The sequence below is a fragment of the Syngnathoides biaculeatus genome, chromosome 18 (genome assembly GCF_019802595.1).
Source record: "Syngnathoides biaculeatus isolate LvHL_M chromosome 18, ASM1980259v1, whole genome shotgun sequence".
Lineage (NCBI taxonomy): Eukaryota > Metazoa > Chordata > Actinopteri > Syngnathiformes > Syngnathidae > Syngnathoides > Syngnathoides biaculeatus.
Window position 1 is genome coordinate 18547108 of NC_084657.1, and position 14134 is coordinate 18561241.

A 14134-nucleotide genomic window follows, 5' to 3' on the forward strand; every position below is an offset into this window, starting at 1 on the left:
CATGCTCTCCTTCGATGTGTTCGATGGAGCCGTGAGAACTTACTGAGAAACGAATCCTAGTGCTGATGACACATTCGTTATACTCCATGATTTATAGCCAGCCTCAGACTTTAGTGGTGGTAGGTGTTTGTGTGCACATGTTCGGGGTGGGGGGTTTCAGAACTCTGGACAGGTGTGTGCGCATAGCTAGACTGTGCACAAGCCAAGCACTTGAAAAAAAGGGGAGGATACGGCCCCAAAAGAGCAGTAACGTCCTTACGTCTTCTACTTCTTTCTTACTTGCTAAGTATTTTTTTAAATAATTATGTGGGCGGTTTCTTTCGTAAAAATGAATTTGGTTAAAATGTTCAACACTAATTTGTGTACCCTGCTTTTTTGTGTATAAAAACACGAGTCACTCATCCTTGCTTGGACAGGAAAACAAAGAGCATTTGTGCAGTCATGCAAAAAGGTCAGAAATACAGTACAAAGCCGCATCTATGCGAAAAGCATGTGCTGTTTGTGTCGTCAGGGGAGGAGGAGGTGCTGTATCATGGAGGGTTAGGGCCCCCTCAGAGGTTGCAACCAGTGGAGGCCACAGACCACCAACCTGTGGGAAAGCCCTGAGATCTAACCTTAAGGCTAAATTTGCCATTTCCACCAGGCAGAACGGTTTCGTTCGCAGGTCAGTAAATTCAGCTCCAACTTGCCTTGCCCTGCAAGTGCACACGTTCACTTTTGACTCAATTTCCTTGATCACTTATGGGGAAAATTAAGAGCAGAATTTTCATGTTAACCCATTTCCATGTCGCTGCCAGGAAAAAGCTGTGTCATGGTTGTCGTCTAACTAAACAATTTTAAATGGTCAAATGATCAAGTAACATGTCAGCCAATTCCTTGATTGTAGATTTCCGACAGCTATATCAGCTAACCAAATTAAACAAAGAAAACCTCTCCCTACACAGGTGAAATGTACCGCACCATATAAAATCGAAGCACCACCCCCAACAAAAGGTATGTCGGATATTTTGGGACCTGAATGAAAAATTCGTACTGCTTGAAACTCAACCAAAGCGCTTGGTCGAAACAGGGCATGAGAGTGCTGTAACGAGTACTAGACCAACCTTCCACAGCCCTCTTGAAGAAAACCTTGCAGCTGCCGCAGGTTACCACCCCATAGTGGCATCCGGAGGCCTCGTCCGAACACACCAGACACACTTTGTGGGTCTGCCCGTTGGGTTTGGATTGAGCCGACACCAGAGAACTGTTGGACGCTGCTCCAGTTCTGGGTGAGGTGCTAGAAAGCAGAGAAAAGAAGAGAAGAAAATGTATATAAATATTTATGTTGCATGAAAGTGTGGAGATCAGACGTGATAAATTCAAGACAGGCTTGTAGGGATGTTATGATGTTGTTGCTAGGAAACATGGAAAGAGGTAAACGTGAAGAGAAAGCCAATAAACATCTCCACTGTGCTGCTGTACCTCATATTGATCTAGTATTTGACAACAGTGCAGAAAAAGGTTCTATATCTAAGGTAAAACCATCAAAAGGCAACCCAAAGGGGAACACGATGAAAATATCACTCAAATGTCACATCTCATTATTTGCGGACCATAGAACAACTATTCAAAAATGTACATTCTTTACAGAACAAGTGATCTTTTACTGTCACCGCTTCTCAGTGAAACACTTCCAAAACAAAAACAAAAAATGCTAACTCATATGAAGCAAGAGAAATGATGCATTGCATCGCCAAAATGTATATGCTGTAATTTTGGATTCATATGTAAAATGCAATCTGCAGTTTTACACCAAATGAGTTGTTCTGCTCATAGTTAAAGTGGAGCCAAAGTGAACAAAGCATAAATGACTTGTTGGATGTCTCGAAACTTTTATTCCTGATAATCAGTGCACCAGAGAGTACTTTGTGCCCCCCCAAAAACTAACTAATATAAAACAATTTAACTACTAAACTAGAAATAGAATTTACAACTTTAATCTCCGAGCGAGCATGAAGTTGAACCCAAGTGAACTTAACTACTGGGTGACCATATTCTAAGTTAGCAATATAGGCTAGATAGCTAGAAAGGTGCTAACTTCAACTCCAAAATCGTCTTATGACGATTCAGAGAAATGCAACCAGATTAAAAGATTCCCTGTCAAAATAAGTTATTTGCAAGACAATAGATCCAACCTTTTAGACAAATATTTCAATTGTTTCATTGGAAGTCGTACAACAACTTTGCAAACAAGTCAAACCAAATGTACAGTAACTTGTTCGTGTCTTCCACTGGTTTGCGGTTTTCTAATAATTCATGACTTAGGTGTGAATGACAAGCAGAGGTATAACCATCTCAATGTAGTTTTCTTGTATTTCTTCTGTAACTACTTGTCCTTTTTTTGAGTTTACCATCAGTCTGGATGCCGTGTGGCACTACGCTACCTCTCACAGGTCAGTCTTGGTACAACAGCGAGCATCTGGTTTGGAGGCGGACAATGCAGAGTAGCTTTCGTTACGAGTGTTGTACTGCACTGGCAATCCCGAATACACTAAACTTCAAGAACAGTATGAACAACACGATGATTTTCTTTTTCTATGTGTAGGGTCTTGGAACGTTAATTCGGCTAAGCCTCCTGCAAAGCCTCCCAAACAAGCACACACACTTCATTTGCCACTATCCCTACTTGACTATAGTTAGTGCAGCGAGTTCAGCATACTCCAAAAGTATGTCAGGGTCAAGGAGTGCAAGATGTCAATGTCAAACATTCATCGCTATGCAGACTACAAAACCAGTTTCTCCACTCTAATGGGAATGTTCTGTATGTTGCGTAGCTTGATACTGATATGGTATTTGATAATATTTTTACATGCAGGTCCTGATACTCATCACCATATGTTTTCCACAACTGAATCTCATTTTTCACATAAATAATGATAGTACACATAAATATTCAATTACTCTCCCACGCATGCACCTGGCCTAAATGGACACCGGCCAGCTCGTCACGGTCACTTGGATGAGATGGCGCTGGCTTATGTAAACTGGACTGCGGCTAAACCGGGAAGCTACGCGTTACACTTTGGACGAGGCCCTGTTAAGAAGGTTAACCGAGGCTTACTTAGCAGCCAACTTGCCCAGGCCCCTCTAAGCACACACGGCCAGCCACCAAAAGCGAAGGACGATTCCGATGCCAGGAATCTGACAATATACAGCCGCTGTGAAAATGGTATAAACAAACCATGAGGGGCGGGTCGTGGTGAGCAGGAAGCCCATCCCTGGCGTCTGGAATGAGGACTGTGACCCTTGTACAAAGGAGATACAAAAGTATGTCAAGTTAACCCGAATATGGAACAATCTTTTATTTGTTTCATTACACTATAAGCGCTTTGGATGCAAACAGGAACACGGTGTCGCAATGTCTGGTTTGGCATAGACGTCTATTGGTATGGTATTAATACACAAGGTGTTTTTTTAACACCACACACTACTGCCCTGCAAGTGAGCGGTAACCAGTCCAAAGTGTACTCTGCCAGAAGTCAGATGGGATTGGCTGTAGTTCACCATGACTTGGAACAGGATAAAAAACACACGATGTCCTATAAATGTACGCACTCTTTGACTGGTCATTAGCCTACATCCGTATATGCTGTATTTCATCATCATTTAGGTGTCCTTTGACAATAGATACAAGTCTGAGTTAAAGAAAATAAAATCACATTTTAGATAATCTATTGGCAAAAAAAAGGAAACATTAGTTTTCAAGAATATTATCCAGTACACAGAATGGGCAGTAAAAAGTGAAGATTTTTTTTTTTTTTTTTTTTTGGTAGGGGGCACATTTCATTTTGACAGGCAGATTAATCCACGGCTCGATTGTGGTTAGAAAATCCAATCTAGTCTTCTTCTTCTTTTCCTTTCGGCTTGTCCCGTTAGGGGTCGGCACAGAGTGTCATCTTTTTCTATCTAAGCCTTTCTCGTGCATCCTCCTGTCTAACACCCACTGTCCTCATGTCCTCCCTCACTACATATCCATCAACCTTTTCTTTGGTCTTCCGCTCGCTCTTTTGCCTGAAAGCTCCATCCTCAGCACCCTTCCACCAATATGCTCACTCTCTCGCCTCTGAACATGTCCAGACCATCCAAGTCTGCTCTCTCTAACCTTGTCTCCAAAACATCCAACTTTGGCTCTCCCTCTAATGAGCTCATTTCTAATCCTATCCAACCTGCTCACTCCAAGCGAGAACCTCAGCATCTTCATCTCTGCTACCTCCAGTTCTGCTCCCTGTTGTTTCTTTAATGCCACCGTCTTTAATCCATACCTCATGGCCGGCCTCACCACTGTTTTATAAACTTTGCCCTTCATCCTCGCGGAGACTTTTCTGTCACATAGAACACCAGACATCTTCCGCCAACTGTTCCACCCCGCTTGGACCCGTTTCTTCACTTCTTTACCACACTCTCCATTGCTCTGTAACAATTCAATCTAGTAGTTTAGCTTAAACACGACCACCTGGAAAACATGCAAACTCCACACAGGAGACCATGAGTCAAAACCCAAGCTTTTAGCCAGACCCGTTAATCACAACACAACCACTGTGCTCCTCCATTCACTCGTCTTGAAATTGTCAGATTCGGTCCAATGGTATTTATCTGCCTCTCATGCAGAGCTCGTAGAAGATTGTCCACAGAGCCATTGCCGCTTTGCACATTCACTTAATTTGATGCGTGGCCATGCAATAGAAGGCTGCCTTGGCTTTTCAAACAGAATTTAGCGAGGGCGGGATATTGTCCCAACTGTGTGTGATTATACACTGATGCGTCAGCGCCATTGTCTGATGGCATGTGTAAAATACTTGTGTGATGGCAGGCATTGTTTTCAACACACCAGAGTGGATGAAGTGATTGTCAAGTGGGAAACTTCACTCCGTTGACACCCTACATCGTGGTAGTGCCTTATTTTACTGTATGCTGTCGTACTACCTCCAAAGGCTGGAATTTGGCCAAAACAATTCCCATTACTATCCATATTGGTGCCATTGGTACAAAACAGCAATGTGTACAAAAATGGCTGGTTTATCACTGTCCAAATAGACTGTGGCAACGGGTCACCAAAACGTATGAGCCAGAATACTGCAGCCATCAAAAATGAGACTGAGAGAATCGTATGAAGTATAATGGAAGGAAGCCATTATAACATTATGCAGAGTTAGGATGTTAATCATTTGTCACACTTTGGTTAAATATACGCAAATAAAAAAAAAAAAACTACTCAAATGATTTGATTAAAATGTACATAAAAGTACAAAAATGTGCCTCAAAGTATTTTTAAAAATTGTTCCTGAAGATAAAATGCCAATGTGTTGTGCTTAAAAGTTAAATTCAACTGAACTGAATGATGCATACTATGAACAAGAAGAGGAAGACAGAGCACATTTTGAGATTCACTGTTATGTAGTCGGGCCAGTGATGGTGTAGTGGTAAACGAGCGGCATGGGTTCAGTTCCCACTCTGTGAATGGAAGTATGAATGTTTGTCCTTGTCTATGTGTGCCCTGCACCTGTCTGGTGACCAGTTCAGGGTGTAGTCTGTCTTTTGCTCAAAGTCAGGTGGGATAGGTTACAGCGCCCTGCAGCCCTAACCTGGACAAGTGGTGTTGAAAATAGTTGGATGGATGGATGTTGCGTAGTATTAAATTATAGTTAAAGGGGAAATCCACTGGTTTGCATTAACAATGTATCCAGTAGGTCATGTAATATCTATTCTATTTTGACAACAATCTCTCATTTAATAGGGTTTTGAGAAGATTTTTATCGACAATTGTGAATTTTCAGGGGCGCTGCCATTTTCGCGATTCACATGACCTATGTGTGTGGATGTGATGTGTTACGTGCCACAGCAAAGGCTCGATTACATGGGACACCATTATGCCCAGTGCTGATTTCTGGGATTTATCCTCATCTGATGAAGATATAGCAGTATCGGTTGATCGGGAAGACGGAGGAATACTTCCATACACAGCCGTGACCAGCACAGCGTGTATGGAAATATTCCTCCGTCTGCCCGATCACCCGAGCGGCCGAGTAAGCTCACGGCTCCCCTGAGCCCCAGAGCTGTGCCACTCGGTAAAAATCTCCTCAAAACACTATTAAACGAGAGAGGATTTAACATCACATTAACAAGATAGAGTACATATTACATGACCTATTGGATACATTGTTAATGCAAACCAGTGGATTTCCCCTTTAAGGTCACAGGTGAGCTGGAGTCTATCCAAGCTGAGTTTGAGCAAGAGGCGTGGGGGTAGTGCACCCTGCCCTGGTGGTAAACATTGGGACAATTACATGGTGCCTCCACAACCTCGATCAGCATAAGCAGTAGCTCATAAATTAGCATGTTACCTGATTGATCAGTGTAGATGGGCGGCAGGCCAGACTTTTTTTCCTTAATTTCTCAACCCCACAAATGCTAAAATGACCACAAGGTGGTGTTGGATTACGCAAATATGGTGCTCTGTCCTGAACGGTGCAAAGATGAACATTTAGTCGTCTAAGGAAGCTACATCCCTCATTAGGAGCAGTCCATAAGTTAATTACTGACCAAGCAAACCGAAAATGCAAACGGCTGCAAAGAAGACACAATCACGCAAATTAAGTCTACCAAGTGAAGGTGAAACTCTACAACTGGTATTTGCTCTGTGTGCAAACATGAATGTGGAGGTACACACATTTGACAACAAATAACCAATACAGCATAACATACTGTACATGTCGCCAGAGTAGATCTTGTTTACTCTCTTTCTGTGTGAATGGAAAGGTTGTGCAACGAGGACGTTTGGCAACTGGCCTTTCCAATGAAAGATACTTGTTACGGTATATAGTAAGTCATGGGCTCCTGTCAGCAGTATACTGTACTTCGAAAAAATGAAAATGCCTGAAAAGACTGCAAATTCTTCCTGTCAGCCCTCATAGATGGTGGACAAAATACAGTGGTACCTTGAAGTTTGAACACCCCAGTGCATATTTTACAAAAATATTTATCAGAATTTACAGTAGTTTTGCTCCTGTTTATGGTTTATTTTGGTAGTTTACCTTCAGGTTGGCTCGATCAGAATCAAATTCCTTGCTTCTGGATCCGTTTTGAATCCATTTGTTCTGTTTGCCACCAAGTGAAGCTGTTGACTGCTATGATAGTGTCTCACATTAGCCACTCAGTCATTCACTGCCATATGCTTTGAGTTCAGTGGTATATTTCAAGTTGAACTTGTGACGGTAAATTAGGACAAAAATAAATAAATGAAGAAAGTTTACTATGCATCCTTATTATCACAAAAGTAGTTTCAATTGCATCAAATGTTGAACTATTGTGTGGTACTTAACAATGTTACTTGCAATACAGTATACTGTATTATGGAAAAATGACTTGATAGTTTCTGTACACATAGTTGAGTTTCAGGAGTGCCTGATCACACATCAAGTGTGAAACTGAATTCCATATATTTTATCTGCCGATTCCTGTGAAACGTCGCACCAAACGGTATGTGTAAAATGCAATTCTTGAACCCCAGGGTACTTTGTATTTTGTCATGGACAAAAATTAAAACGGGAATTCTAGAATACGCTGCATTTCAAACATTGGATGTACAGTTAATGAAGTTATTTTTTGTACCTTGACACGTTGGACTAGAAATATAAACAATCTCAATGGGAGCTTTTTTTCTTGAAAGGCGACCAAATCAAAGTTCAACCAATAGGATTGTGGTTGAAAGAAAATGGATGCAATGGATTGGTTTTATAAGTAAGAAAGGAGGCCGTTGTATTCAGGAAACATGACAGGAAGTGAAAGCGATCATCGTGTTTCCTCTATTCAATATGACCTTTTTCACCAGATTGCAACGTGTGTGTGTGTGTGTGTGTGTGTGTACACGTTTGTGTGTAAGTCAGAGGTCCCTTTATCGAATACGCAAGTTTGGACAGCATGCAAATACATTTCCCCGTTTTACTGTATTTTTTTTCCCTTTTTGAGCGCTTCCTGTCTTTCCCTTCTCTCACTTCCTCTTTGTGCATCACAACAGTCTCTGCGCTCCCCCCACCTCCTCCCCTCACCCCATCTGCCAAGGTTACATAATAATATTAGCGCTCCCTCCTCCCACTCCTTCTTTTCGCGTAGAGGCTCTCAGGCAATCGGTGGCAGCTTGTATGGAGGAGGTCAGGCGATTCATGGGATTATCCAACTCACCTACTCGGAGATGAGCATACTTGGCTCGCTTGTTTTCAACATTTATGCGTGTGTATGCGTATGTGTGTGTGCGTTTATAGATGCAAGGTTGAGTTCAGACTTGAGGAATATTGACATAAAGCGTCCCTTATTTCAGGGGGCCATCGTGTGAACGTGTGATAGCTCCAACACCCCCTTCCCCCGCTTGACCATTCCTCTCGTCCAAGTCCCCAATGCTGTCACTTCAATCATCATCCACGTCATCTAGCTTTTTCTTCTTTTGTCCTGCTGTAACGCGACACCTTCGGAACTATTCGGTATTCCTTGTAATGTACTGCAGATATGCAGGCTCATTAAAGCAACACTATGTGTTAATGCTGGATCAAATGAACCTCAGTGTCTCCGAAAAGGTGAATGGCGTCCAATGGCTGGTTGCTATGACAACGCTCTGAGAGATTTTTCAAGGCGTGATGAAACACAAAAGTTTTAAGGGATTTCTAAATGACGGTCTAAAGGAATCATGTTAGGATATCAATACTACAGTCCCAGTTTAGCACTTGCGTTGTAACAAACTTGTGGATTTTACTTTAACCGTTTTATCTCCTGCTCTTGTCTTTTGATATGCTTAGATTTTAGCATACCAACTTTTGGACTGATAGCATTTAATCCAGTTTAGTAGAGATCTGACATAACATATGGCAGCATTTTATCGACCACAAGAGGATTTTGACATCCTTGATGTTATAATACCAACATGTGAGCATTTTATCTACTGCAATAGGCTTCTCACATGCTTAATTTTCAGCATTAATACTGCAAACTGTTGCCAAGTAAGCATTGTATCCTTTTTATAGACTTTTGACATGCTAGATGATAATAAATAATAATAAAAATACAGACCACGTATACAGTGCAGTGCTTTTACAGATTCTAATTAGGGATTTGTGAGTACCAATACCATGAATCAATATCAAGCCGATACGGGGCGATACGGGCCTTATTTCATGGTGTGGAGTACTTTTGAAGTCTGCCAATAGTACAAAAATAATAATAATAATAATAATACTGTACATAAATTCTTACATCAAGTCAGAGCTACTCATCAGAAGTTGGTGGTACACTGCAGCAAATTTAAACATCAGTGAATCATTTGGGTCACGTAGAAGGAAAGCTATTTTTTCACAAATATGTAATTGTGGTAACTGTAATTGTAAGTATAAGAAAGTACGAGTGATATCAGTATCTTGGTATTGGTTAGTACTCAAGAGTGAATAGCTATTCATATTGATAATCTGGAAACAAAAAAGTGGTATTGAACATCGCACATTTTCAAAGTAATTTTTTTTGCGAATGAGCGGTTGAGACCCATTTGGCTAACAGAGAAAAGGAAATCTCCTTGATTCTATACTTGTTGGTTATGTTCAAGTGGCAAAAAGTTAAAAACCCAAACATGTTATTAGAAAAGTTATAATAAGAAACTCGGGGTGTACGGTTTAAATGGTAGATCGATTTGCACTCTACCTCCATGTGATAATCGTTTCAGGCACGTCCGAGGATGTCAGGCATCCTCCCTGCTTGAAGAACCAGCGGAACGCTGGCCTCTAAGGTGCCAGGTAATCTGCGCCGAGTCCGCACCGGCTAGGCGACTGTTTAGCTAGCACGACTAAACACTGTCCTTCCACGGTGCAAGCCACTCCTCTGCGTCACTGATCCTAGCCTCCATTACGGCGGATAAGATACACTTCTAACAAGTAAACACTGGCATCAACAGAGGAATCTGTGCTTAAGTGGTAGAGTATAATTTTCGCAGAATTCCGAGTGGAACACTGTTAAAACCCGGTTGCTACTCATAGTTAACGATGAGTGGCAGCTAAGCAGTTTACTGTAGCTATAACCACGCCAAAATACTCTAGTCATCTGGTCAACCTCATCTGTTGTGTGAGTTACCAGAAGTTCAAGTCTGCTCGCCTTTACTAAACCCCAAATGATAATCCAGGGCTCAGCAACGTTTTTGAGGCTGAGGACTACTTCGTGAGCACCGATCAGATGAAGGGCTACGTGACCTGTTTGCAATTTCAGACTCAGTTCATTACACGTACATAAAATATTTTTGTTTTAATTTATTGTAGTAAATGACACTACAGGTATTTTGAAATTTTAATTCATGTAAGCAAGTCAGATTGAGAATTTAAAGCGCAAACAATAGTAACAATTTGTGGCCTATGGTATTTTTAGAAAATACCTCGCGGACGCCTTGTACGGTCTTCGCGAGCTACCATTCGCCCGCGGGCACCACGTTGGTGACCCCTGTGATAACCACTGTTGCGGAGCCAGTGGCATAAAAAGCAGCCAACTTTCCCACCAGCACAGGCCGCCCCACAAAACCACCGAAACTCAGCGCTATCAATGTTACGCCTGCAGTTTCCTGTGCACACTGCACCTAATTCTTCTTTATCGGTATCATCATGATCATCACGGATTCAGTCCCTGTCCCCCGCAACTAACGAGTGTTGAATCTATATGTAAACATTATTGTATGTGTTAGTTGATTTCTTTTGACACTCGAAATTGCATATGTGCGCGCACGCATGTGTGTGTCGCAGAGAACCTTCACTTGCTCCCTGCAGATCCAATTTGCGGCTGACACATTGTGTCTCATAAATCAGATGGATGGCCATGCCTGAGGCGCGCAGCATCCATTTCCCCCAGTGTCCTTATTAGCTTTCATTTAGTTTTCACTTAGCAGCCTCTCTGCACGCTCTTACGTTACCGACATACAACTTGTCAATTCTCGTTTTATTAATAATCTGTATTTTAGTATCAGAAATAATGTTCCAGCATTACAATTATTAAAAAAATGCTGCTATGGCCATTGTTGTTTTTCTATTACGTATTTACTTAGTCTACAAGAATACAATCTACTCAAAGTGTTTGTGCTGCGTGATATCCCCATGAACCATGTACGACCCCCCTCCACTAACCAAAACAGCAACACCTCATACCTCAAAGCGCATCATTTCTCAGACAAATTAAAGCGTAGAGTCCTACTGCAGGCCTACCAACAACAGTTGCCGAATACCCAAACTGCCTCTGGCCATTACTCGTGGAAATATTGTAATCTTATTCAAACGAACGTCCTGCTTGTGTGAAGCTGTTAATTGAAAAGTCTCTGGTGTCATCATGGGACCTATAACATGAATGTAAATCATGCACAAGTGACTACCTGACAAGCGACCCACAGGAATCAAACGGGGAGTGGACGGAAGTGCAGACATTTATTGCGCTAAAGGATTTTAACAGAGCAGCGAGTAAAGGCAGGCGCCGAAAACGAAGAGGATGTCAGTGTAAACAACAGGACATGACAATGGATGTATGGAACCTTGATGACAGTTTATATTGTACAGGATGCAGAGCAGTAGAAGTGTGCCTATGCTCAACTACCTTAGCGGACTATGAGGGTGGAAAACAAAACACGGGTGCAACCGAGTGGGAGTATTGAGATAAACGTCAGCGGTAGAACACTGCTGGCTGGCTATGGCTGACTAATGGACAGTCGCATTTATATCCTCCCACCATTACTGTCTGCACATAAATTAACACAAAGTACACTGACAGGACATCGCATAAGAGACACTAATCTAACAACATTTCATACAAGTGAAAAACAAATGATAAGGCTCATTTTTGCTTGACACCCTCAATTCAATTCAAAAGGTACAGTAGCTGGAGCGAGGTATACAGACAGATAGATATAGAAAGACAGATCGTTGGATTCGTCAGAGCGGAGCAAGGTCAAAGAAGTGCAGCTCAGGCTTAAGATGTTCAGGGATTTGTTGGAGAGGTTCTCCCTTCCAAAGTGGTGCGTGAACGCACACATAAGAGCGCACACCCGTGTTTCTCTCACCGTGAAATGGAGGTGCTTTGCTAAGTCCAAGATGACAAAGCAGTAAGACAGAAAGTGAAGTGAAGAGCCATAAAAACAATCTGACAGCCACTAATGCATGAAGATCCAGACCTCAAAGAAGCAGTAGGGAACCTTTATGCTGTGGGCCACAAGTGACCTTCCAGAGCATTTTGATTTGGGCTGACATACGATTCTCTCGCACCCCATTCTATTTTCCAACACACTTTTGCTCACAATGGTAACAGGAGTGCTGCAGCCTCTCCCGGCTAACTTTGGGCGAAAGGCAGACTTCACGCTGAACTGATCGCGAGTCAGTTGCAGGAGACATAGACACTCTCGCTGAGCAGGAATTGATCCCATGCTGCCTGCACCAAAGTCAGGCATGTGGACCGTGGACCACTACAACATCAGTGATTTACATACAATTCCAGAAACAAATAAAACCTAAAAAAAAAAAAACCCTCAAAATATTTAACCCACATCCTCATTATAAACAATACAGTGTTCCCCCGCTATGAGGTTCCATTTACTTGAACTCACTGTTACAGGGATTTATGGGTGTGTGTGTATATATGTAGATTTTTTTTTTTTTTTTTTTTTTTTTACAGCTTACGAATGCCGATTGTGTTCTGTATCCTAAGGGACTGTACACCATTGTCAATCAATCACCTCCATGCCATGTGTCCTGTACAGTACAGAATAAGTTCAGCTTGCCGCCTAATTTAAATGACTGTTTGATGCTAGTAGTTGGCTCTTTAGTGGTGAAGAGGAAGAAGAAGACAAGTGGTGAGAAACACGAGGAGGATGGACTAACACTTGATTGTTTGACAACCACGGTAAGAATGACCAATGAAATCCAGCCAACTGTACAAGAATGGGACCCTTTGATGTTTTGTTTATTACTGTTCTCTAACCTAATTGGGAGGCATGGTTAGAGCGTTGGTCTCACAGTTCTGAGGACCGGGGTTCAAATCCCGGCCCCGCCTGTGTGGAGTTTGCATGGTCTCCCCATATTCTGCGTAGTTTTTTCCGGGCACTCCGGTTTCCTCCAAAAACATGCATTAATTGAAGACTCTAAATTACCACTGGGTGTGATTGTGAGTGTGACTGTTTCCATGTGCCCTGCGATTGGCTGGCAACCAGTTCAGGGTGTACGCCGCCTCCTGCCCATTGACAGCTGGGATAAGCGCCAGCACTCCCTGCAACCCTTGTGAGGATAAGTGGCAAAGAAAATGGATGGATCAAACATAATCGAAGGTGACGCCCATTTATAAGAATATTCTCACCCTGAAGAAAAAAAGGCCACTGACAACTACTATGTTCTTCACTCGGAAAAAGACAGACGGGCTTCAGCAGAAAAAGAGCTGCGCCAGGAGGAAGAAGCACGACCAGAGGAACTGTAAAATACACTTGAGTTGCTATTTTGTCTCCAACCGCAAAGATTGATCATTAAAGTTTAATTTGTTATTTCTGAAAGCTGTAATATTTTTCTTTGTATTGGAAAAAGGCTTATACCTGGTCCTGGATAAAGCAGAAGAAAATAGTTAGAAGGATGTTTATATTTATTTCTCAAAAAAATGTTTTGGCCTCAAAGAAGTTGAGCTTTAGTTTCATTCTGGAATACTGTAGTCTTTTTTTTTTTTTTTTCTTCCGAAGTTTTGAACTTTGCGTGTGTTTCAATGAGAGAAATGTGAGAGAATGTTAATGCGTGTCTGAGAAAAGTTTCTAAAGTGTGTGGTTAGGGGTTTAACAGCCTTAAACATATGTAAGAAATAATAATTACAAAAAAATGTGCAGTGTAAATGAAAATGAGCTATATTTTGGGGAAAAAAAAATTAAATAAAAAATGAACCCATGTATGCAGGTTATGTCCGCCACAATGAAGATGCTTTTCATTTCTTTTTTTATTAGAGAATGCACATATTGTGTGCATCTTCCTCCTCACAGGCAAACAAACTCAGATAAAAAGATAACCTTGTCTGAGGTAAAAATACCATAAGAACATTGGATTAGAGCACTTTTAAACAACCAATT

The 14134-nt window shown here is 41.7% G+C and overlaps 1 protein-coding gene across 3 annotated transcripts in view; it reads right to left on the reverse strand.

The window, feature by feature from the left end:
- LOC133491608 (glucocorticoid receptor-like) overlaps nucleotides 1–14134 on the reverse strand; it is a 61989-nt gene that overhangs the window by 19434 nt on the left and 28421 nt on the right. For all 3 annotated transcript variants that reach the window (XR_009792442.1, XM_061802931.1, XM_061802930.1), the window contains exon 3: nucleotides 1104–1276. Coding sequence is in view for 2 of the 3 variants with exons in the window: in XM_061802931.1 (XP_061658915.1) it covers nucleotides 1104–1276 (173 nt within the window). In the remaining variant the exon portion in view is untranslated. The remainder of the gene's footprint in view (nucleotides 1–1103; nucleotides 1277–14134) is intronic.